Source organism: Mesocricetus auratus, unplaced genomic scaffold (genome assembly GCF_017639785.1).
Source record: "Mesocricetus auratus isolate SY011 unplaced genomic scaffold, BCM_Maur_2.0 Super-Scaffold_100676, whole genome shotgun sequence".
In the NCBI taxonomy this organism is placed as follows: domain Eukaryota; kingdom Metazoa; phylum Chordata; class Mammalia; order Rodentia; family Cricetidae; genus Mesocricetus; species Mesocricetus auratus.
Window position 1 is genome coordinate 142,092,304 of NW_024429266.1, and position 27,524 is coordinate 142,119,827.

General features: G+C 37.3%; 1 protein-coding gene across 3 annotated transcripts in view; it reads left to right on the top strand.

Moving 5' to 3' along the window:
- The window catches only part of Lrrtm4 (leucine rich repeat transmembrane neuronal 4), an 809,681-nt gene extending 788,761 nt beyond the window's left edge, over window positions 1-20,920 (top strand). For 2 of the 3 annotated variants that reach the window (XM_013119220.3, XM_013119219.3), the window contains one exon: window positions 19,757-20,920. In XM_013119220.3, the coding sequence (XP_012974674.1) occupies window positions 19,757-19,978 (222 nt within the window). In that variant the 3' untranslated portion in view covers window positions 19,979-20,920. The remainder of the gene's footprint in view (window positions 1-19,756) is intronic. The other variant, XM_040737942.1, reaches the window with a different exon arrangement.
- Window positions 20,921-27,524: the final 6,604 nt, after the last annotated feature.

Sequence of the window (27,524 nt, forward strand, 5' to 3'; positions counted from 1 at the left end):
TGCTTAAGGTAATATATGACAAAAAAGATTAAAAGACACATTTAAGGGCCCCATAATCTCTAAAAGGCTTAACTTTGAACTATAATGTGCTTTAACATACACTATGCACTTCACATTTTCTCTAATAATAATTTAAATCTTATTAATTGTTTGAAAAATTGTAATGTGTACATAGTTTTAAAATATATTATCTTTTAATTAGCTATAATTGTCTTAAAGCAAAAAAGTTTTGATATTGATAGAATACAGGAACTATTGAGCTATTTTATATTTAGTAAATAAAATGCATTCCTTCAAGATTAAAACCCCCATATTTTTAGTCATAATTGTAAAAATTCTTGAATATACATGTGTGTATATGTGTTTGATAAAGAGCACATTTTTGGAAATTTTAAACTTTTATCATTTTTCCCTATTAATTTGCTTTGAATCAATATGTATATAGTTAACATGATCTTTTTCCAATTCAACTTTTGTTAAAGGAAATGACATTCCTAAGTGGGACAATGCTGAAAACATGTAAATCATGAAAAGTCAGCTTAAACCAAATCATGTGAATTTGGTTGAAGATAAAATAAACCAGACAAAGTAAAGTCAGCAAGGGAGAGTTTGTTTCATTAGGGGAGTCGGTATTTCCCAGTGCTGTGGGAAAAGCCTTTAAGCCACTGGTATTTGCTAATAGACACTTAGAGAAGTGAGGCTCTTGTCACTGTACAATGAGAAGACACAAGTGCCATCTCTTGGAAATTACATTTTCAAATGATTGCTTCTAGATCTTTGAGGAAAATATACCTGGTATCAACTAGACATGATTCTGGGGAAACCCATGTACCACTCAAGAGTAGAGAAAAAGATTTATATATGCACATTTTCACAAATAAATGCATTTTAAACTAAGAATCAGGTGAACACACTCAAGAACAAACAAGTTAAAAGTTTAATTCAGCTGAAGCAAACAATAGATAATTTTGACCAGCTCCATAACTGTTTCGTGATATTGCCTTTGTCTATTTTTCCCCCTCCACAATCCTTTTGTCACCTCTCCATACTACACTATCAACATTCATTTACAAATTTCTAGTTTCCTATTATCTTCACAAATCACTATGACTTACTTAGAGTTGTTGTAGCTGAAAGTGCTGTGTAATTGAACTATCCTTAATAGTTTAGAGGCTGCAAAATCAACACTCAAACCCAAATCTGTCTCTGGTATACTCTACAATCCTGGGTCATATTTGTCATATTTGTCCCTCTTGATTTAAAGGAGTTCTTTGAGGTCACCTTTACAAAGGAACTGGACTGCTCATGTGTAAATGACCTTCATGGAGTTCCAATACAACATCAGAGGTTACAATCTCAGCACATATGAAAGAATAGACAGTAAGTTTAAAACTTCATCATTTTTTATGTATTTGCATCCTCTTACACCTTGGGCCCTGAATTTAGCATTTACTTATTATTCTTTCTTTGATGAGATAAGCAAAATAACAGATCATAACTTTAATTATTATTTTCAAAATCATTCGGATGGATTTTCCACTATTTCTGCATTATTCAGAAGGAAATAGTGAAAATGAATCAGATGATGATAAAGAAAAAATTGGATTTAGGATCCCAGTTCATGAGAGACAAAAGAAGATATTAACATTAATCATGGGGTATGGTAAGAGGAAGATACCCTATGTGAGGTCTGACTCACTGCTGCTTTGGGTACCACAGCAGATACACCGTAAAATAGCCTGAAACTGAGATACTTTTCAGTACAACTGTCAGTGATCCAGGAGATCACACACATCCTTATGTTTCAGGAGAATTCTCTAGCCAATGCTGTTTGAAGTGACAGGTTAAGCGTCAGATCTCCCAAGCAAATGTTTAGTTGTGTTGAGGAAGCACAGCAGTTAAAATGATTGCTTGCAGAGTCCTCTGTGCTGTCTTCCTTCCCCTCTGCTCTTCATCCTTACAAACACGGTAATTTTAGTTGGATATTTGTCTTATTTCATCTAAATCAGACCAAGTAGTTCTGAGTCAGACATGGTTTCCTGTCTTCAGTCTGACTTCTGCTCCATTAAATCTTTCCAAATAGCTGGTACAGTGGTTCTAACTACGAGTCCTTCCTATTTCTGTCTCTGATCATTTCTTTAAATTTCTGTTTTCTTCTTCTCTGTCTCTCTCTTTCAAAGCCTTAGTATATTTTCTCTGGTAACTTGGGTTTTTCATCCCTTCACTGTGAGGCTGTCTCATCCTATTCTACTACTTATTCTACCAAAAGCAGCCTTGTCTGTCCTACTTCATCCCATCCTCTGGATACCATCTAATATTTACAATTTTCCTTTTAAACAATAATAAAATTGTTCTTGAGCTTCATTCTAAGTCTGCTCTTATTTTTTTTTATTAATGAGACTAAGACCCCTACGGGTGGACCCCTGTTTCCAAATAGTAGATGGTACCCCAGGATACATTGCCCAAAATTGCTGGTAATATTCTTTTCACTATATAATAAGTGTTGCTTCTAAAATTAATCTTTATAATGAAACCTAAATAAGAAACTAAGTAAGATAATGGAGAAATATATATTAAGGGCTAGGTATACTCTCAGAAGCATTTATCTAACAACTTCAAGCATTTGCATTTGACAAGCAAACACTCACATAAAAATTAAAATAAAAAAACTCTTTGTAACTATTGCATAAATGGGAGACTGTGCAAGTGTTCAATTTGTTTGAACTTTAGAGTGTCAAGACCAACTTGGACTCTGGGAACATGTAGCAAAGTGTGAGTTGTTAGTTGACCTAGAAAAGCTTTCTGAGGGACTGAGAAACAATTATAAATTTAAATGCATGAAAATGGAGACATAATTTAAGTGATGTCATATGTTTCCATTGTACTACTGGGGGCAAAAGACCTTCCATGACTTTGTTAGAAGATTTTACTAGTACTTTACATATAAAAGAGGATGTGGAGAGAGAGGATCACTCCTCCATTGCTGGTGGGAATGCCGACTCATACAGCCTCTTTGGAAATCAGTATGGAGATTCCTCAGGAAAATGGGAATTAATCTACCACTAGACCCAGCAATTCCACTCTTAGGCATTTATCCAAATGAGGCAGGTTCATACAACAAGGGCATCTGCTCCACTATGTTCATAGCAGCATTGTTTGTAATAGCCAGAACCTGGAAGCAACCTAGATGCCCCTCAACTGAAGAGTGGATAGAGAAAATGTGGTACATTTACACAATGGAGTATTACTCAGCAGAAAAAAACAATGGAATCTTGAAATTCGCAGGGAAATGGATAGCACTGGAAGAAACCATCCTGAGTGAGGTAACCCAGTCGCAAAAAGACAAACATGGTATGTACTCACTCATATATGGATTTTAAATATGGATCAGGATAGTGCCAGTCTGCACTTCCACAGATAGAGAGTCTGGGAAACAGGAAAGAACCTAAAAGATATGCATATATGCATAGTACCCAAGAGAAGAGGATGGAGACAAGATCCTCTGAATGGATGGGGAACAGGGCGAGGGGGGGTAGTGGGACCTGGGAAGAGTAGAGGGGGTAAAGAGGAAGGGAGTGGGTCATGGGGGAACAGGAAGTTGAGGGGGTGGGGGTAAAATAGGGGGAAGAGGGAATCATAGGATCGAAGACAGATCAGGCACCAGAGTGACCTCGAGTGATCTAAAGGTATAACATCAATTGGCAAGCTAAGCAATAGTGGAAGGACCACCTCGAATGCCCATTCCTGATAATGAACTTGATGTCTATAACTATCCGGGAGCCTTCATCCTGGGACTGATGGAAGCAGAGGCAAACACACAACTAAGCACTGAACTGAACCCAAGGAACCCAGTGACAGAGAGAGAGGAGTGATGAGCAAATTGGCAAGGAATGGGCTGGCAAAACCAGCAGAGACGGCTGATCTGAACAGGGGAGTGCTCTTGGACCCCAGACCGACAGTGGGGAGGCCAGAATGGGACTGATCTGGTCCCCCCAAATGTGAGTGTCAGTGAGAAGGCCTGGGCAACCTATGGGGCTCTGAGCTGTGGATCAGTGTCTATCCCTGGTATACAATCTGTCTTCATGTGCCTATGGCACAAAGAGAGATGCTCTCTCAGCCTGGACTCTTAGGGGAGTGCCTTGACCCTACCAAGAGTGAAATGATAGACTCTAGACATCCCCTATGTGGAGGGATTTGGCAATAGGGTGGGAGGGAGGGTGGAAGGGGAGTGCGGGAGGAGGGGAGGGAGAGGGAACTGGGATTGACATGCGAAACAAGCTATTTAAAATTAAAATAAAAAATGATTAAAAAAAAATTACAGTACTAGTGATTTTTATTTGTTTGGTGATTTTATAAATATAATTTAATCCTGTGTATATGTGGTGATATTTTTACTATGAGTATATTTGCCCATGGGAGCCAATAATGATCGACTCTTGAGCTACAGTTATAGGTGGCTGTGAGCAGCCAGATGTGAGTACTGGAAAACAAAGATGGCACTAGAGAAAACCATTCTGAGTGAGGTAACCCAGTCACAAAATGACAAACAATATATGTACTCACTCATATATGGATGTTAGACATGTATCAGGGGAGTGCCACCCTACAATCCCATTGCCAGTGAGTCTGGGACACAGGGAGGTTCCCAAGAGAGATAAGCAAAATATCCCAGAGAAAAGGAATGAAGCAAGATCTCATGAGCATATTGGGAGCATGTGGGGAGGGGAGAGGGAACCTGGAAAACGAGAGGGGGATAAGAGGAGGGTAGAAGAAGGCAGGGGGGAGCAGGAAAGTTGAGTCGAGGTAAGAATAGAGGAGAGCAGGATGAGAGATACCATAATAGATGGAGTCATTATAGGCTTGAGGAGAGAGCTGACACTAGTGAGATCTCCAGAGATCTACAAGGATAACACCAACTGGCAAACTAAGCAATAGTGGAGAGACTACCTTGATTGCCCCTTGAAGATAATGAGATTGAGGACTAATTTCTATGCCATCCTAGAACCTTCATGCAGTAACTGACGGAAGCAGAGGCAGTTACTCACAGTCCAACACTGAACTGACCTCCTGGAACCCAGTGACAAAGAGGGAGGTATGATGAGCCAAGGGGTCAAGACTGTGCTGGTGAAACCCACAAAGACAGCCGACCTAACAAGGGAGAGCTCTTGGACCCCAGAATGATGGCTGAGAGGCCAGCATGGACTGATCCTGACCCCCCTGAATGTGGTGTCAGTGAGGAGGCCTAGGCAATCTCTGGGGCCTTGGGTAGTAGATCAGTGTTTACCATGGCATATCAATGAACATTGAGAGCCCATTCCATATGGAGGGAACATCTCTCAGCCTGGACACATCAGGGAGGACCTAGGTCCTGCGCTGGATTAAGTGACAGACTCTGGAGATTCTTCATGGAGGGGTCACCCTCCCTAGGGCATAGTGAGAAGAATGGGTGAGGTCTGGGGGCTTGTAGAGTGGCAAAGGAGGAGGGGTGGGAGAAGGAACTGGGATCGACATGTGAAGCAAGCATGTTTCTAATTTAAATAAAAAATGTATTGCATGTTAGAGATACCGAATTCTCCTAATGAAAGGTCAATATTTATTCTATAACCACATCTACCTTCTCCATCCACTTTTAGATCCATTCATCATGGTGTTAGCCAAACTCAGCTGTTAATACTAAGTTTTGAAATGCTTATTTGTTGTGAGGAATTGAAGCTGTTATCATCCTTAGGGGTTTTGCAAGTAAAGCAACCACACTTCTCTTCCCATGCTGTCCTACTTCTTTAGAAGATAGAGTAACAATTCCAACTGTCAGCATTTTATATTTTTAAATCAAAACTTTACATAAACTATATCACTTGTTCTTCAAAAAGACTTCCTGTTTCTCTATAACATGCTCATAAGCCAATCCTGTTTCTCAGATATTTCTTATGTACAATTTCAAGAATCAATCTGAGAGCCTACTCACATTGTTGCTACCTATTTTTCAAAGTAGCGCTTTAAAGGAGAGTTTATAGCTATTGAACAAAGACATTTCAATCTTTTCTCAAGAACAAATATAGTTTCAGAAAGGAGAAAGTTCTAGAAATATAAGATGATAATAGATAGATAGATGATAGATAGATAGACAGTTGATAGCAGTGATGGATGAATACATGGTAGAGAAGTAGATGATATATACAGACAGACAACATATATAGAAAGAACATAGAAACATGATAGAAAGATGATAGATAGGTAGATAGATAGATGATAGACAATAAATACATTGCAAGCACATATTTGTAGGAAATTTAATACAAATCATCTACCATTTTGGCAACTGATTCATAGGGTTGCCTTTGGAAGTCACATAAAATGATATCTCTAAAAATATTGTGAGCTTTTTCTCTACCCTCATCTAGTGCTAGACTCTGTTTAATGAGTTCAAGTATTCTCTTACAATTATGAAGTTATGTATTACTATTTAGTAAATGTATTAAAGTAATTTTAAAAAAATATTTGTTTTATTTTCCCCACCAATAATATATATTAGTTTTCATAATAAACCAATGGAACACATATCAGTGGAAGGGCAAATATTATTTACTTAATTGAGTTTAAAAGTGGTTACACAGTGAGGCTTCTTATTACAAGAATGGAATATTTGTGTGAAAATCTAGCTTGTAACAAGAGCTTCTGATTTGTTGAGAACAATGAAATATTAGGAACCTATGATAAGTGCACTGAGGGGGATCAGTCTCCACAAGCCATGATACAAAAGCATGCAAAACTGGAACATGACAGGAGATGATATAAACTCCTCACACATATAGACACAATATCTGAAGAACTAGGAGGAAGCTACACATATTTGCTTATGATAGAGTACAATGTGATAGCTAATATTAATTACCAAAATCACATGTAGTGTAACAACCTGGGAGAGGAGTCTCTGGGCATGCCTCTGGGCATGATCTTGCTCATATTAATTGAGTTAGACAACTTGACCACTCTGGGTAGCACAATTCCCTGGCTAAGATTCTGAACTCTATAAGTAGAGAAGAAAGAACAGGGCAGCAATATGCATTCACTGGTCTTTGCTTTTGCTTGGCTGTGATACTATCAGCTCCTTCCACGTTCTATCTTTGACTTCCTTGTCATAATCAACTGAGAGGCAGAATAAACCTTTGCTCAATTAAGATGCTGCTTTCAGAGGATTTTTATCAGAGCAGCAGACAAGAATCTAAGACAGGTGGAAAGTAATGATGCTAGAGTTTAAGAAGTCAGTGAGTTGCTGTTGGTAGGGACAGGAGAAATGTGGCAAAGAAAGAAACAAAGTATTCTAGAAATACTATGTATTTTATAGAGATGATTAGAGAGATTGTATTTGGGGTGTTGGCCATGAAAATAAAAGGATCACTTCAGTTCCTCAGGAGATTATAAGAATGTCTTGCCATTTAATATAGCTTCATTAATGAAAAGAGGGGCCAGAGAAGTTTGTCATGCTGATGCTTTGTCTTCTGTAAGAACATGATAATGTGAGTGTGATGGGGTATAGTGGTGTGAAATCAGCAAAGAAACCCTGGGATCTTGACAGTAATAGTTGAAGTTCTGGGTGGTATAGGGGATGAGAGAAGGACTCCTTAAACTATTTTCTACACACACACACACACACACACACACACACACACACACACACACACACACACACTTTCTTCCTAGGATTAACCACAAGAGATGGCTAACACTATCCACTTTGTTGACTTTTAATATTTCCAGAGCTTAGAGCTGTCCTTTAACAGTCCTCAATGAGTTTTCACATCTCTTTGCTGCTTACTTGGTAATACTTTGGGTGGTTCCTTCTTTTGTCTTTCTTTTAAATTTATCAGTTGATATAAATAATTTGGAAGTTTGAGTATTTTTCAAAAGTGAGAATCTTTATTGGCTCTTAAGTATACAGAAATATCCTTTCTTTCTGATAGCACAAACAGAGTGGGCTATTATAGCCATCCCAGCAAATTAAATCACCTTTAAAATAAAAGAAGGAGGTAGTGAAAACGTTTAGCTGAAGTAGTTCTCCAGCTGACTGAACATGTATGGGCAATTCACCACCAAAGTAAGGTAAATTCATCTACAAGTAGCTATTTAGAAAACATGTGTTTAATGAGGGTTGTTAAATCTACCTAACTGGATTAGTCTTAACTTCAGACTAAATATGTACATCCCCAAACTGACGATATCTTTCTTGAATTATGGCAACATCATCAATGAGAACATGAATAATACCAAGTGAAAGTAGTCACATTGGAGAGGCAAAAACTAGTAAACCATAACAAGTCTTAGTTAACAAGACTATTTATCATTTTGATAAAAGCTATGGAGAAAATAAACAGGGCTTTGAAGGAGAGGATAGCTTAAATATGTAAATCTGATTGGGATGGTATTTTAGAGAAGACCTCTCCAGAAACATTACATTTGAATTGGGCATCCAAAGATTAGCACATGTCTATTGGCATTGGGAAGAAAGAAAATGAAAACATAGAAGAAAAGACAGCATGCTCTTTAAAAGGGGATTATGAGAAAAAATACTTTGGTATAGGAGAAAGCTGAGTGAAGTTTAGAAATAGGAAAAGATATATTTTTAACTTTGGCACAAAAGGAAGCAGAGGTGGGTCACCTGTTTATGATTTGATGACCTTTGACACAGTGACCTCTTTCACATAGTCAGCACCATTCTCTCCCCTGTGTTAGAAGCTGCCACAGCTCAGGAGCTCACTCTCTGCATTAAGAGCATCCCACAAGCTCTTTACTCAAAGGTCAGGCTGCTGTGATCCTCTTAGAGCATGTTTGATCCAGAATGACCTCAGGGGTGACTTCAGAATTCTCACCTGAAGCTTCCTGTCTGAATCCAAGTACCAAGGTTGTGTGAGTCCAGCTTTTTGTCTGAGAGCCAGTGAGAGCTTTATTCTGGGCAAGACCTGGGTCTTCACTTGGAAATCCACATGCTGGGAACTCTTTTTCTCTCTGCTCCTCTGACTCAGAATGTTCAACTTCAATGTCAGGCAGAGAAGACCAGGCTCATCTCACTAATTCTGCTGTTAATTATCTCCTCAAATAAACCATCCTTCATTTTATTCTTCTTTATAGACCCAGAGGGTAGTTGTATGTCTAGATTACAGAAAAATACATAAACAAGCTAAATGATTTTTACTTTTGGTAGTGATGGTATTACATTGTAACCCATGAGCCCTAAATGAAACTCAGAATTTCATATCTATTAGTATTTTAGCTCCCTGTCACTCTAATAAAACACTAACCTATAGTGACTTAGGACAAGAAAGGGTTTATTTATCTCACACTCACAAGTCACAGTCTGTCACAGAAGGAAGTCAGGAGAGGAGCTCAAGCAGAAACTTCAAGTAAAAACAATGGCAAATCATTGTTTGCTGGCTCTCCTTCTTCACTTGCACTCACTCTTAATTTGCTTTCTTGTAGCACTGAGGACCAGTATCTCAGTTTGCATTTCCATTCACAGTGGGTTGGGCATTCCTACATAAAATTAATTACCAAAATAATCCCCCACACACATGTGCACAGGCCAGTCTGATCTGACAACTATAACTCCATTGAGGTTTTCTTCTCAGTCAACCTTAGAGTCTACCAATTTGACAGTTAAAACTAACCATGACGCCAAATAAAGTTATATTAAAAATTCCTTGATATTTTGCCCATGTCTACTTGAACATTGTCAAAAGAGAGGCTAGTAGCTAATAATGGACTCTGTGTGAGTTGAAAGGCTGAAGGAATGCTGACTCGTGGCAGTGTTTGGCAACCCTGTGATAAGTATCTGTCATGTGAATGAACGAATGAACCCATAAATAAGTGAATTATGATAGCAAATTCACTTTTATATAATTGCACCTTAATCGTATATACTTCATGGCAGAGGTCCAGCCATTACCTTAGACCCATACACATTTCATCTAAAGAAAAAAATAACAATATTATTTATGCACCATTCAATATTGCTGTTCTAAAATATAGTCAATCAGAATAAGACTTATAATTGCTTTTTCTAAATGGGTGTATTCTATTTTCATAATTAAACCTGTATCTCAACATTTCTCTCTAGTATAAACAGTCAGACTCCTAGAAGTTCCTTTAAATGGTTCTAAAGTCAGAGCAATCATTTCATTCTGTCAATATCTCTGAAACATTCTGAGAATTTCCTCCTGCATTTGTTAGTTGGTTCTGAAATTCTACCTGGGGTACAAAATTCTGTGTTTTACAAAGGCACATGCCTGGAAGAAATTCAAGCATTTCCCTTATGTCATAATTCTATTTAAATTTTACATATGTGAAACAATTTCTCCCATTACTGAATACCCACTACATTGTAGAAAGGAGGCACTGGAGACTCATCTATTTTGTGGTCAAAGAGCAAATTTTGCCTCCAAGTTAGTCAAAAAGCATATCTTTGCATAAAACAGGTATAGGGTAGTATAAACTATTTAACACAAATACAAGTAGAATACCACCCACATTCATATGGACACTAGAGCAAGCTGCCATTCACAGAAGAAACACAAGGAGAACATGATTGAGAAATAGCACCAATGCTAACTTCATCTCTGTGTTCACTCTTGCTTCTATATACTTTAGAGTCAATAACATCTCTCTCTGTCTCTCTCTATCTATGTATCTCTGTGTGTGTGTGTGTGTGTGTGTGCATGTGTGAGTGTCTGTGTATGTGCATGCCTGCCAGCACACACATGTTAATGCTAGTTCATATGCACTTGTGCATGTGTGTATACATGTGAAGGCCAAAGCTTGTCCTCAAATGCCCTTCTCAGGAGCTGTGCACCTTGGTGTTTATGAAATGGTCTTCATGAGCCTTGGATGTGGGCTAGACTGTCCCTAGGGATCCTGTTGTGTCTATGTTCCCAGTTCAGGGATCACAATTGTGGGCCACCTAGGGCTTCTTTTAGAATTAGACTGTTGTTCTCATTTCTCTGAAGCAAGTGCTTTGTGCCTGAGCTACTGTTCTAGCTCATGGAAAAACACCTTATCCTGGATCTGTTGCATTTTCTGAGAAACATCAGTTCTGCTGATTACTTCTTGGTTGTTTGAATTTTTGTAAGAGTGTGGAGGGCACACATAAAGGTCAGTTTGTCTCCTGTTTGAGGACAAACATCATCTATATGCAATTGCTTTTCATAGAAATCCTGTCTTTGATTCTACAAAGGATGAAATATTCCTATTTTTAATTATCATCATCTCTAGTTGTTACTCTAATGCTTTGGTATCAAAGTTAATTGTGCTAAAAAAGTGTATTTAGTTACAATCTAAATTGAGTTACAAATTAACAGAATAATCAATATTGAAAACCAATATTTACTGAGTTAAGAATGGTGGGGTTTAGTTATTTTTATTTTAAAATATTTTGTGTGTGTTTGTGTGTGTGTATGAGTGACAAAACATGTGTGAAGAGCCGGGCGTTGGTGGCGCACGCCTTTAATCTCAGCACTCGGGAGGCAGAGACAGGCGGATCACTGTGAGTTCGAGACCAGCCTGGTCTACTGAGTGAATTCCAGGACAGGCTCCAAAAACGATACAGAGAAACCCTGTCTCAAAAAAAAACAAACAAACAAACAAAAAAGGCTGTTAGCCCGGTGTTGGTGGCGCACGCCTTTAATCCCAGCACTCAGGAGGCAGAGGCAGGCAGATCTCTGTGAGTTCGAGGCCAGCCTGGTCTACAAAGTAAGTTCCAGGACAGCCTCCAAAGCCACAGAGAAACCCTATCTGGAAAAACCAAAAAAAAATGTGTGAAGGTCAGATGACAACTTGTTAAGAGTTGATTCTCCCCTTCCACCTATGGAGATCTCAGGGATATATTTCAGCTTTTCAGGATGAATGTCAAATACCTTCACCATCTTGGTGACTTTCACAAATGGGGGATCTTATTGATGTCATTCTTATGCATCTTTAGCCTAGCACACGAATTGAAGCAGGACAGCTTTCTCTTTCACTATTACCTGCTTTATTTGTTTTGTTTGGGGAATTTTTGAAACAAATGCCATGAAATGTATTGATGATCTGACAAACTGAATAAATGGCTATGGCACATTTATTATTAATTTAACTTTAAAAACAAAATGAAGAAATCATAAAATTTCTACTAGGCACTATTTGAGATGGTAAACTTCCAAGACTTCTTATTTCACATTTCTGGTTTCACCTATTAGTAAATCTTGCCACTGTTTTAATGCCTTGAATTTCCTGTGAATTCAGGAATACTTGAGACTCCTTTCTACTATTTGGCATGTCTTCAAAATGTGTGTGTGCCGGACGGTGGTGGTATACACCTTTAATCCCAGCGTTTGTGAGGCAGAGGCACGTGGATCTCAGTGAGTTCAAGTTCAGGGTGGTCAACAAAGTGACTTCTAGGATAGCCAGGATTGTTACACAAGGAAACCCTATCTAGAAAAAAACTAAGTGTGTGTGTGTGTGTGTGTGTGATGTCTACAGTCTATTGTGTGGGAATGCCTGCACATAGTACAAGCATGAAGGTTAGAGGACATCCTCAGGTATCAGTCTTCAGTACCTACCTTGTTTGAGACAGGATGCCATGTTGTTTGTAACTGTGCCATGAACTTTGTGGGATTATCCATCTTTGTCCCTTATGCTGAAGGGGCAACTATGTATCCCTTTTATCTAACTAACTTAAATGGGTTTAGGTTCTGCTAGGTTTTAATTAATATTCCTAAAATATAAAAAAGTTCCCCAAACTTGTTTACATATATATGCTTGATGCTCATCACATACTAACAGAGTAAAATGATTAAAGTCAAAGTTATACATTCACTTAGCAATTCCCATTCATTTTAAATCAGTTTCACTTCAAATAAATGAAGTGTCCATCTTCATTAGGCAATTCAGCTGTATTGAATTCTTTGTCTGGATTTATATGATGATACTTTTTAAATGGTCTGAGTAGCCTGACACAACCCTTTAATTCTTGAAATTAGAATCCAAATGTCATTCAGGAAATTGAAAATCAACTTTTTATGACTTCAATGGAAAGAACTCATACTGAAATCCGAACAATGGCCATGAAAAGTTAATAAATAAGACTTATGATAGACCACAGTAATTTAAGAACAATCAGACACTTCAACTACTTATAACTAATGTTTGAACCTTTGTGAAAAGGAGGAAACAGTATTGGATTTCCATGTAGATATTTCTAAAGTCTTTGATCAAATTTATCAGGGATCGCTTTCACATTGCCCTCACATTTACTGCATAGACACTTTCATTTCTCTCTTTAAATATAATTATTACAGAAGTAAACTTATGGAAGTAGAGTTAATATGCAGATTTTGAAGCTCTATATATCCTCTATAATTCAACCTTTCTGCCAAAAGTCTGAAATCTTCCATAAGATTTTATTAGAAATACTAATAAAACAAGCCTTTCTAATTAAGATAATTGTTTCATTGGGAGTTTTTCCTTTTTCTTTCTTTTTTTTTTTGGTTTTACGATCTCTGTATTGTTTTGGAGGCTGTCGGTCCAGCCCGGCCTCGAACTCACAGAGATCTGCCTGCCTCTGCCTCCCGAGTGCTGGGATTAAAGACATGCATCACCACCGCCCGGCTGGGGGGGGAGGGGTTGTTATTGTTGTTTATTTGTTTTTATGCCTTTCTGCTGTGTTGGAAGAAAAATAAACATATTCTAGGTAAAGAATAAATTATTATTTTGGAGAACCAGAAGATTCCGTAATGATTGAAAGCTTTCTGATGCACAAGATATGACTGAGAGCCTTGGTTATGAGTTGTGCATACACCCTTCTGAGCACTGCATCGCTCTGAATGAAAAGTGGATGACTGGAAGGACAGAATATGCTTCCAAAAAAAGTGTAAGGGCAGTGCTGAGCTGAAAAGAGCAGGGATGGGTGTTCTCAGCCGATTTCTTATTTCTTAAAGATCAAAAATTACTTTCTGTGTCACCTGAGGCCAATGAGATGCTAGGACTGCACCATTTTCAGAGGAATAACCAGCAATCAGGACAATCAAAATGACTTATAACTAATCATAGAAATATATGACCTACTCACGATGTAGTTATAAAATGCATCCTTGTAGAAGTTTGTATATGATTTATTTCCAAATGTACATACACCCTAGGCAAGTCAAAACCTCAGAGGAACATGACATATTTACCAGATTCTAGTTATTCTGCGCACCACGCAATTGTCTTTAAATAAAGTACAGCTTTCAGTGCAGCCAATGAGTAGCCAGGCATGCTAATGAGGACATCTTTAAATAGTGTTGTTCTGCTGAGCTACAAAGTGGAACCCAGGAGAGAACGGATGGAGCATGGGGACTCTTTTGTAAAGTACTAAGAACACATTTACAACAATACCAAACCTACATGAGGGGAACTTAAGGACACTTTGTTTTGACTACTGGAAACAGCAATCTACCCAGGGACCCAGGTGGTTAATGTACTGTACATTATTACTATAAAGCACAGACCTCCTCTCTTAGCTGCTCCAAAACCACAATTTCAGTTGATTACATGGTGCCCCACAGGATAGACTCAAAGAGTAAATGAGCAAATGCTGCAGTTATCCTTTCAAAGCTGCCCAATTCATTTGGCTTTTGATTGTATATTTATTCTGCCATTGGTCAGTTTGGAAGAAAAGAATGTTACAATGGTTTCTATGTAGTAAGAGAGTGTTTCAGGTACAATAGAGAAAATGTCATGGGGCCCTGCTTACTATAAGAAAAAAAAACAGTCCAACTGTAAAAGCAAAACAAATTTCCTGAGTTCAGATGATATATACATCCAGAAGTCTGTGGTTAATAAGGCTCCCTTGAGTCAAAATGAAGTTTAATATCATGATTTTTATTCATGAAATTGTTCTCTTATGTAATATTTTAAACAGAAGAACTTCAAACAAACATGGAACATCCAACATTGGTAACACATGAGCTGCTGGTTTTCATCTTTAGATGAACCAATTGTACAGAGGGCAAGATGTTGGCAAGATGTCTCAGCAGGGAAAGGCACTTGCTGTCTATATGAGTACCTGGATGTGATCTGCATAGGCCACTATGGTAAAAGACAAGAGGCAACTCCTGCAAATTATATTCTCACTTCCACACCTATGTTGTGGAACACAAAATTAATTTAAATTTAATTGAATTGAATTTAAAGATGGTAACCCAAAAAGAGAGAGAATAAAGAATAAATATGCTGTGCTCTGTAAAATTTTCTGTACTCGGAAGTTACTTGATTTTTTAATAATATTTTCAAGTTATCCTCCACCTTTTAATGATAAAAGGGAGAAAGGATTATGGCATTCTTAGGAAAATCATTTCCAAAATATTTCTCCCTGCTTAATTCCCTGAATAAAGTATCTGTTTCCATTTCTCTGTTTTGTCAGAGCTGTGTTGACCCAAGACACCAATCATTCCTCTACCATCTGACACACTTCAAAAATCCCACAGCATTTCCCCAAACAGAAATGACAGCAAACAGCTCATGCCTAGACAGTTTTCTGGCATGTAGAGAGACATCTGAATGGATAAGAAATAAAAATGGGGCTGGATATATGACACAATAGTTTAGAGGGTACTTCTTAAAGTGTCTTCTAGGTAGCTTGTCTTTGGTTGTGGAATGTCCCTCAGAAGTCCTTACTAATTATGTGTGATTGCAAAGGTAGGGATTCTCGAGAATCTGATCAGTTTAAGGGACACCCTGAAGCTACTTTGAGCTGTTTAATTCCTGTGCTTAATGAGCTTCCCTGAAGAATGGAATGTTTGACTTCCCTTCAGAACATCCCGTGTCTTAAGAGCTTCACTCCAAGACAGGTTTTATCCCAGTGAAAATTGCAACATAGACACTGTATATTATAAAAAAAAGTAAACTACAGAGACCTAATTTTTGTCTTTTATTTTAAAAGCAATGTTTTGTTTAGCATACAAGGAATGGGTATCATTGTAACAGTTTTATACTTATAACACACTTAACTTCTTTGTAATTTTTACAATTACATTTTTGTTTATTTTGTGTGCCTATGTGTATGTATGTTCATTTAGGTCATCACCTGTTTTCCCCATTCTCTCCATCCCCATCTTACTGGTCCCAACAGTCCTTACTTCTGACTTTTCCTGATCTTTCCTTAATTAAGTGATGATTAATCTGTTATTACAGAGGCAATGTGTCACATCCAAAGGGTACCGCACCCATCCCCACACAAAAAAATAGCAGGCCCATTAGCTGGTCCAAAATTGAGTCAAGGTTCAGCTCAACCTGTCAATTTATCAAAGCTAGCATTCCTCAGGAACTTGTAAAAGTTGTCCTCATCTTCCAAAAGAAGACATTTCCCTGAGCTCTGGAAAAACGGACATATGGCTTTCCAGTTGACATATACCTGTGGCACCTATCATCATGTCAAAGTCCATACTAGTCTCCAGATCCCTCAGCCCTTACTTACAAGTACTTCTAATATATTTCAAAGCTCCCTTCCACTTCATAGGCTCCCCTCATCCATGATAACCATTGTCCTTATAAAACTTGAGTTTTTTTTCAACATCTCACATCTCACTGATTTCCCAAGTGACAGCCTGTCAGTTTTCAATAAACTCCCCTGTTCCTCTCATGGAGTGTTCATTTTAATTTATTGACTATGCTTTTCACAGGCATCTGTTGCCAAAATGCAGCAGCACAACCTGGAAGTTTCAAGCATACAACAAGATAAAGGTGTTCTCCTAAGCTCCTTAACTACACCTCCTGCCTCTAGTATATATCTGTCCCAAAAGTTTCTACTCTGCTGAAAAACATCATCCAATAGTCAAATACAGCTTTGCAAACTGCTCTAAATTAGCCTGGGCTTCACCATTATCAGTTGGTCTGCAGAACCAGCAAGATCTGGATATGCTAAAATTCAATGTAAAGCAGTTCAGCCAGTGTGATTACTCTCTTCCTCTTCAAGCTGGGTCAGTAAACCAGATGCCACTAACAATTCCCTTGCCATTGCATGATGTGCTTCCGTGATCTCCAGCCTTTGACTATTGTTCCAACACTCCTGAAACCTGACAATGACATATTAAGTTCATCTGAGAAGCAGTCACAAAAGAAACTACACTGTCACTTATCATCAGCAGTCACTTATCATCAACACAAGGCTTCAGTGTCAGATTCAAAGAGTACGTGAAAGGGGAGGCATTGTGATTCACCAAAAAATTGAGTTTAGGCCCAACCTATACTTTAGGATGATTATTGATGGTTAGACAAAATCCAGCATTACTAAAAACTTGTGAAACTGGCTCCCATTTGCCAAAGGGAGTCCCATGCTCATGGATCTGTAGGATTAACACAGTAAAAATGGCCACCTTACCAAAAGCAATCTAGAGATTCAACTCAATCCCCATCAAAATTCCAACACAATTCTTTACAGACCTTGAGAGAACAATACTCAACTTCCTATGAAAAAAAAAACAAACCAAACGAACAACAGGAAAACAAAACTAAACCAGCAAACAAGAAACATGATAGCTAAAACAATTCCATAAAATAAAAGAATACATCAGTAACACCATTCATGATCTCAAGCTCTAGTACACAGCTATAGATATAAAAATCACATGGCATTGTCATTATAAAAATATAGGCTGATAAATGGAGTTGAATCTAAAACCCAGATATAAATTCACACAACTATGGACATCTTATTTTTGGTAAAGAAGGCAGAAATATATAATGGAAAAAAAAGTATCTTCATAAAATTGTGCTGGTCAAACTGGATGTGAGCATGTAGAAGAATGCAAATTGATGCATATTTATCAATCAGCACAAAACTCAATTCTAAGTGGATCAAAAAGCTTGACACAAAATCATATGTATTGAATCTGATAGACTAGAAAGTGGGAAACAGCCTTGACCTCATTAGCACAGGAGATGGCTTTCTAAACAGAGAAATTTCAGCATAGGCTCTAAGATCAACAATTAATAAATGGCACCTCATGAAATTGGAAAGCTTCCGTAAGACAAAGAACACCATTAATAGCACAAAATGGCAGCCTACACAATGGGAAAATATTTTTACCAATTCCACATCTGGCAGAGGGCTAATATTCAAAAATAATTAGAGAAGTCAAAAATTAGACACAAACACACCTCATAACCCAATTTAGAATGGGATACAGACTTAAACAGCTTAAGCAGAGAATTCTCAACAAAGCAAGCTCAAATGGCTGAGAAATAATTAAGGAGATGCTTAGCATCATTAGCCATCAGGGAAATGCAAATCAAAATGATTCTGAGATTCCATCTTACACCTGTCAGAATAGCCAAGATCAAAAACACAAGTGACAGTTCTTGGTGGAGAGGATGTAGAGCAAGGTGATCACTCCCCCATTGCTGGTGGGGTGGGAGGCAAACTTGTCCAGCCACTTTGTAAGTCACTCCTGGGCATATAACCAAAGGATGCTCCACCCTACCACAAGGACACATGCTCAACAATGCTCCTAGCAGCCAGAAACTGGAAACAACATATCTGTCTCTCAATCTAAGAAATCATGGTACATTTATACAATGGAGTATTGTTCCACTGTTAAAATATAAATAAATAATAAGATGAAATATGTAGCAAAATAGATGAAACTGGAAAAATCATCCAGTGTGAGGTAACCCAGACCCAAAAAGGCAAACATATAAGTGGATATTAGCTGTAAAGTAAAGGATAATCATGCTACAATACACATACTCAGAGAGACTAAGTATGAAGGAGGGTGTAGGATGGGGCACATGGATCTCCCTGGGAAGAGTAAATAGGTTGCATGGATGAACTGAATTGATTGGGGATGGTAACAGAGGGCATTATCTAGGGGCAGAGAGGCAGAGTGAGCAAATACTGGGAGAGATGACTGGCATTGGGAGGCATCTCCAGTGTGAGGTAGAAAGCAAGTGCAATGGAAATTCTCTGGAATTTCTGAAGGTGACCCTAGCAAAGACTCCTAGTAATGATAACTACAGACCCTGAACCAGCCATCTTCTGTAACCATGCCAGACTTCCAGTGGAGGGACTGGAACACGAACACAGCTACAAAACCTTTGACCTACAATTCATCCCTCCTGCAAGATGTGCTGAGATAAAGGTGGATGTCATTCTGTATATATGTTTTTTATTGGTTGATGAACAAAACACTGATTGGCTAGTAGCTAGGCAGGAAGTATAGGTGGGGCTACCCATATCAGGGGAAATCTAGAGAGAGTAGAAGGCAAAGAGATGATATGTAGTCACTGAAGGAATAACATGCTGGAGCATTCTCCAGTAAGCTAAGACCACATGGAAATGCTTAGATAATTATTTTGGACTTGACCTATCATGCCACACTATAACAGATCCCCTCTGTTTTTATAACATGTGCATTCAGATGTAGACTGTGGAGTGCTTTTGACAGTATAGTGGTAAGCACAGCTGCCCTCCATAGGTATAATTTATGTCACCCATGTTCATAGATACTTAGGTTGTTCTTAACTTCTTTATATTAATATGCCAAATGAAAGTGGAATTGAAAATACTTTATATAATTTACCTGAAAAGTACATAGTAATTATGGTAACCAAAATAACAAACATAATTTATAAAATTGCAGATTTCAAGCAGTGGAAGATGACTCAGCATGGGCAACAAAAACAGAGTCAGGGGACTTCTCTTTTTAAAGTTTATCACTAACCAATCACTATCTCTGCTTCTCACATACAGATACCCCACCACGTGAAGCCCTTGCCATATTATAGCTACGACCAACCAGTGATTGGGTACTGCCAAGCCCACCAGCCTCTCCACATCAACAAGGCCTATGAAGCTGTATCCATAGACCAGGACGATAGCGCCAGCTTGGAGCTTGGGAGAGACCACAGCTTCATCGCCACCATAGCCAGGTCGGCTGCACCTGCCATTTATCTGGAGAGAATAACAAACTAACAGTAAAGCCAACTCCTTAATTCAGAGCTCACATGGAGAAGGGAGACCTTCATCACAAAGGATATGAGGTGTCCAGCATCCTCCAGCCTCAAGAGTTCATTGTTCCTGTACAGAAGTTTAGAGCATAATGAGAGAAAAAATAACAACAACAACAAGCCAAACTGCTTATGATATTGGGCAGCTGGTGAACCTGCCACCAACCTGGGAGAACATAAAACTTTCTGTGCTTTAAAACATAAAACAAACACAGGTTCTCCTGGATGTAAATAGTCAAGAGTGTTAAGTTCTTATAAAAATAGATTTCACTCTAGCTATCTATAGGTTTGTTTGTATATTTGATTTTTCTACGCTGCATGGTTCCTGGGTTGAAGAACCACAGGGGGGAGGGTGGGAATTTTGGGGAAACTATGCAGTTTTCCTTGTAAGGTGTGCATAATATTCACAGACCTTATTTCCTATGTTTTTAGTTTGTTTTCCCTTTAAAATATGGTTTTATTCTTTTGTTTATTTTTTGTTAATTTCTTGATGGAATGCCTTTCTACTTCTAAATATGAGTACATACATGGTACCAAAATAAGATTTGGTTTTGCACTGACCTAAAGAAAATTGACAACAGCATTCAATAAACTATTGGAATGAATTAAATACATCAAAGTGTACATTCCTTCAGTACACATTATAGATAGTATCAGGAGGCCTGATTTATTCCTCCATTGGTGTCAAGCATGGAAAGAAAATTGATAACCAGATCTGTGAACACCTTGAGTGGAGAAGAACCTGAGAACTAGCCTCGGCAGAGAGAGAGAGGGTCTCTGTGAACAATGAACAGAGATCCAGTGGGTGAAACTGTCAAGATTATGTGTAATGTTGCTTTTAAATTTAATTATTACTTAGCTTTTGTGTAATTTTTATCAATAAAAGAAAAAATGTTAAAAAATGAAATATATTATTTTGTGGTTGGTATAACATAAACCATATTCATATGTGTGGAATGTTCCTACCTGGTTTCAAAATAATGATGTAGGAATCTGTCAATAGTTTTCTGTGTGTCCCATGGTTAATAGAGAAGTATTAACAATTGTGGAATGAAATGAAACTAAGGTAGTAATTTGTTTCAAAAATTACTTAGTGGTATCCTTACTTGAAACATATCATGTGACATGAGAAATATATATCAATGTAAGAATTAAAGACCGAATGATCTTGTAGTAAAGGCAGAGCCATGTGGGAATTAGTAACTACATACTAAATACATAGCAATCATTTTTAAAATCCTCTCTCATAGGAGATAATGGGGGCTGGATATATGGCTCAGTGGTTAATAATGTTTGTTGCTTTTGCAAAGAATAAGTGTTTTATTCTTAGAACCCATATCTGGCTATTCACAGTTATCTATAATTTAGCTGCAAAGGAACTCAACACTATTCTGGCCTCCATTGTCATATGCACAGAGATATACTTATGCACTCATATACAAATACATATAAACATAAAAAGAAAAGTAACATCATCCAAATGCCTAATGATGCAGCTATCAGTCACATGATTTTTTATTTGTCATTAGGGTTCTGGTATAATTCTCAAACTCACTGTGGATACTTCCCTGAGGTAGCTCTTGGTTCAATTTGAGTAGTTTTATTTTCGAAAAAAGATGAAGCTATGAGGTTGAGAATATTTATTAAGGGAATTTTTAAATTTCTTAAAATACCTTGTAAGGTATTTAATGATTATTTCTGTAGATAGCCTTAATTAATAACAATTTAATTCTAACCTCTTAAATTTACAATAAAATACTTTTATAAATTATTTTTATTAAAATTATAAATAACTACTCTAGGAACCAGTCTTTGGGGGGTTTCAATAAGATCCACTCAACTTGCCCTATTTCTAACCCAAGAAGAGGAGTATGGATTGAGGAAATGGAAGGTAAAGATACTAAGGAAAAGATGGAAACATAGAATAGAGTCAGGAGGGCAACCCAGTGAATACTGAAACCCAAGTATATTCTTCAATATTCTAATATATCTAAAAGAAAGGGGGGAAAAGAGACTTCTTTATCAAGAAACAATGAAAACCACAGACTTACTTCCTTAATTTTCCAAAACATTCAGTAGACTAACTCTCTCCTTGCCTGACCCTGTGGGTAAAAAGCAACCGCACCTTAGACCAAGTCTCTTGTTAGGTCTAAGCCTAAGACCAACCATCCTACAATAACCATGCCTTAGAACTTTAGGTCTTGTGACTTTAACCTTGGAAAATTAAGGATTGTTTTGAATTCTCTGACCTAAAGTCAGGATGAAATGAAGCCATTTTATGTACCCCAACAGACTACAAAGCAAAGAATCTAAAGCCAGATAGGGTACTAAACATGCATTTCCGTTTCAACATCATTCTATTCAAGTACTATTCTCACTTAGAATTGAAGTTACACTCTGTATTAAATGAGAACATTTTATCTGCCATGGTAAAGGAAAAATTCAATCAAGACAGCTCTTCACATTTAAAGAGACATTATTGCCAAATTATTTTAATTTTCTGTTATTATTTATCATTTAAATTATGTGTATTTTTTTAACCATGACTATAGGAGTGTTGACCATGAGTTTAAAATTTACGCATATTTCTTCTCTTTGGTGACTTTTTTTTAGGATTTGGTCAATAAATTTGCCAAATTAAAAAGATGTTTTCAGGGATTAGTATCTTTTCCATTTCTCAAACAGAGATGTCTTCTTTTTTAACAGATTACACAGGCACAATATTCTTGACAACTGATTTTCATCTAAAAATCTTTATCAGCTTTGGCTTTGATCAGTTTATTTCTATGTTTCACAACCAAAAAATATACCAAATAGAAATGATTCCTCCTGTTTTTTTAAATTACTATATTTGGCCAACCATTGCCTAAAGCCAAACATAAACAGTGAGGTGAACTGTTAGGGAAACAGACAACATTTTAAAACTGTTGAGCTTGCCGGGCAGTGGTGGTGCATGCCTTTAATCCCAGCACTCGGGAGGCAGAGGCAGGCAGATCTCTGTGAGTTCGAGGCTGGGCTACACCGGCAGCCTCCAAAACACTACTGAGAAACCCTGTCTTGTAAAACCAAAAAAAATGTTGAGCTTATCAACATAAAACTTCCAAAGAACTTATTTTAATAAGTATATCACTTACATGTGACAGAATTAAGTTTGCATTGAGGCTTTCAAATATTTTGAAGCTTAGAGTGAACAGGTTAAAAACAAAACAAATAAAAACATCAGAAAGCAATTTCACTTGTGTAGTCCTGCAAAAATCCTGAAATTCAAACTCCAGGCATAATATTGCATAACAGATATACTAAGCTTCAAATAAAAGAGATCATTAAAAAAGTTGTAATTCATCAGAAGGATGAAAAAATCTAACATTAGATTATTTATCCTTTAAGCAAAAAAGAAAAAGAAAAATATCTGTGTGGTGAAAGCCTATTAAAAGCCAAAAGGATGTGAGGCACCAATAATTCACCATTCAGACTACATTGCCATGTAGATATCTATACAACCAGACTAGAATATGCAACTCACTTTCATTCTATTCTTGGTTCATTCATGTGTGAGCTGTGCAAACTGACTGTCCCAGAGAGCTGCACAGTCCTCCACTTGGAGGAATGACATGAAGCAGAAAGATAACCCTAGGTAATGTAAAGATTTTCCACTGTCACCAGGAAGTATGCTGATTCTAGTGAGTGTTTGTGTTGGAATGTTAGAAAACCCTATTAAAGAAAGCCTACTTTTGCTCAGAAATCACCTTACTATTATTATTATTTCATACTACGTTGTTTATTGGATACCAGAAATGTCTCCTGGCTCCCATTTGAAAACTGATGATACTCAGGCAATACTCACAGAACAAGGGAACTAAAGTCAGACTTACAAACAATTATGAAGAAAACACAGTACAGCTTGGAACAGCCAGTTTCCCAAGCATTATGTTTAACCCTTCATAAATATTCTTAGTAATATTGATCTGCATCTACTCATTGCAACAAATAGTAAGTAAGCACGTGAGATCAAAACTTGACTGGTATATGTCTAAGAGTAACCATGCCTAGCATTCTCAGCCCTTTGAAGGTCTATGCCAATATTTCACGTGTGACCTTCACAGACTTAAAACATAAAAATGAGCACTTTTACTTGAAGGATGCTAGAAAAATAACAAGTAGTTTATAAGATATAATGTATATATAGTTATAGTATTTTAACAAGTTTTATTCAATAATGAAGCAGTGAGGACTGTAGATGGAGGCCTTAGGAAGATGACACCAGAAGCATCTCTTTTTGGCATTCAGCTACACTTTTATCTAATTCTGATTAGAGAAAATTGCTTGTCTAAATTATTACAAAAGAGCTGATATTATGAAACTGCTGAGATGGAAAATATTTAGTGTTCCAATCCTAATATTTTTTGCATTTTATGAAATGTTCATACATATATAAATGAACAAACATGGAAATTTTCATTACCAGCTACATAACTTGTTACTTAATAGTTTAACAACACTACCAACAACAAATCATATCACAGAAAGACATCCAGGAAGAATTGCTGTGATGTGATAGTGTAATAAAGAATGGAAATTTATTACACAGACTAAGAATTTATTGACAATATCACACTTCCAAGGAGATACCTACAAGTATAATAGCTTGAATATACAACATTGTTCAAAGCATTGTAAATGTCACTGATAAATAACTGAAAGTTGAGTTTAAGTGAGGCCGGACATGGGATCATCTCCAAACCTATAAACCTGGAGAAAGGCAACCATAATCAGCCTCTGTCTGCTGTTTAAGCTGTGGCTAATATAAGTAATTTGACAATGTAGCATCTAGCTGTTGAATTTAAGACTTTTAGGCCATTATCTTATCTAGGTCTTTCTCAAGGTCTCATCCCTGTAGCTGCTAAACTCTGAAGTCACATGGGTTTAGAGCACATCCAAAAGAAGATCTGAAGACTGAGTTGCCAATGTCCATGTTAAATCCCATGTTAAGTAACCTTAATACAGAGGTGCACATGCAGTAAAAATTCTGAAATTTGACTTAACTATCAGTAAACCTTAACATTTAAACTGAAGAACGGACAGCAATAGTGGGGGGGGTATTGTGTCACAAGCACTACTATGTCAAATTTTTCTGCCTCTTATTTTCCCAGGAGTTCTGAGTTTCTCTTTAGTCTATCCCTAGAATATGGGCTTTTTAAAAGCTGAATTAAACAATTTTTTTTCCTCCGTGTTACCACACACATAATTTCTGCCTGCACATAACAATATTTTCTTATTAAACCAACTCTGGTGAATCCTCAATATTTTCTACTCTTCATACATATACAATACGGTCTATTGACCACTGTCTTAGTCACTGATTTATTGCTGTGAAAAACACCATCACCACAGTAACTCTTATAAGGGAAGCATTTAATTGGAGATTTGAGTACACTTTCAAAGGTTTAGAATATTATCATCATGGTGGTGAGCATTGTACATGCATGGCACTTAAATAGTAACTGAGAGCTATGTCCTGATCTGCAGGCTGAGCGAAAGAGACTGGGATTGGAATATGGTTTTGCAAAACTCAGGGCGCACCCCCAGTGACATACTTCCTTCATTAAGGTCATACCTCTTAGTCCTTGTAATCCTTTCAAACAGTTCTACTTCTGGTGACAAACATTCAAATTATGAGTCTGTTGGACGCACTCTTATTCAAAGTACCACAGCCACCTACAATTGCTTTTGACCTCCCTCCTAATTAGTTGCTGTCTTTTATCCCCTCCCTTTAAATTGACTATTCCATAGGTGACAGCAAGTGAGGTATGACTTTCTCTTCTCCTAGCATGCAAAATCAGTGGTTATTCAATGATACCATATACTGCAATGCCTGGAAGAGTTTTGAAAAGAAATTGGTGTTCTCTATACCCAAATGTCTGATATATTGAGTTTAGGGTGAGGTCCCAGAAGGATCCTTTCTAAGACACCAGCACATCCTAACACTGCTCATGTGAAGGGGCACATATGAAGAATGTGCCTTAAGCATAGATGCTTACAACTCTTTATGTTGTTAACTCTGTGCAGGAACTTAAAGTCTGTATAGACATTTTCTTAGTATATACATTTAAATGAACCTTAACAATAAAAACTACTTAAAACAAATGATAGCATTATATAACTACACTTGTGAATGTTTTCTAAAATGTGCATTTAGCACCAATAATTAATGTTATTTATGAAAACCAAAGAGTAAAACATAAATATTAGCAAATGTAATACTTGCAAAACCAGAAATACTGTATTAAAGCACATTGAATCTTATATAACCATGGCTTTTCTAAATCTGTTCTAGTACAGTAGTCTTCTTTAATTCAGCCCTAACAAAATCCTTTAGAACCAATTTCCTGTACAGCTCATTTTGGAGAGGCTGATTTAAGGAATGCATTCCCTTTGGCCATGAAGAAAAATATATACCTTAGTGGATAACTGCTTTCACATTTGCAAATGACACAGTGTTCTCTACAATGCATTCCAGCTTTCTTATTTAAATCAGGGACTGCATATATTTTAAACTAATAATAAATTAAACGTCAAATCAATCTGGGTTAAGTGAGAATGAATAATTAAAATGACAAGAACTTGCTATGAAGAATTGGAAACAGATCTCCCTATATGGGAAGTTGTCTTTTCTTGAAGGATATTGGCTCATTGTTACAACTATGTAAACCACTTTGGAATGATTATAAATCACCAAGGGATGCATGGCAGTGTGGAGAACCTTTTGGAGCTAAATTCACAAGTTTCTAATCAGTCCTTGGTCTCTGGTGGTACCAGGTATGACAGTTCCTCCAGCAATTCTGTCACCACTTCTCCTGCTTTGTCCTCCCATGAGGACTACAAGAAAAATGGGAGCCCCACATCTCAGGACAGTGAAAGATCCCTATCTCAGAAAAAATGTATGAGGGGGGTGCCTGAGTCACAGTGGCTGAAGTTGTCCTACGGCCTCTCTAGTTGAGCGCTCCCCACATAAACACATACAGACACACATACAGACACATACATAGACACACACACACACACACACACACAACTTAATAAAGAAAAATAAAATTTCATCCTTCTTCTATTAACTTTATCTGTTCTATCAAAGTGATATAAAATAGAATATATAACATGACTATAGCTCAGAATTCTGTGCAGTTTAAACAAGCTCAAACCAAGATTTTTAAAAGCAAGAGTCATATGAGGACTATTTTCTGGGAAGAAAAATATTCATGCTATCAAAATTCTTGAGTTCACTTGTACCCTTTAGGGGCATTCTGATTTGGTTTTAGATAGCAAGGAACTCCCTTCTTATCTTATCTTGAGATAAGGATTAATCTGCGAGTGTGCTAGTCTCCTCTGACTGCCCTAACAAAATCCTTAATCCTGAAAACAAGCATGGATCTTTCCATTGCCAGGCAGCCCAAGTTCAAGGTTCCTGTATCCTGCTTTTTGATACAGGCTATCCTACTAGTTGTTGACGGCTA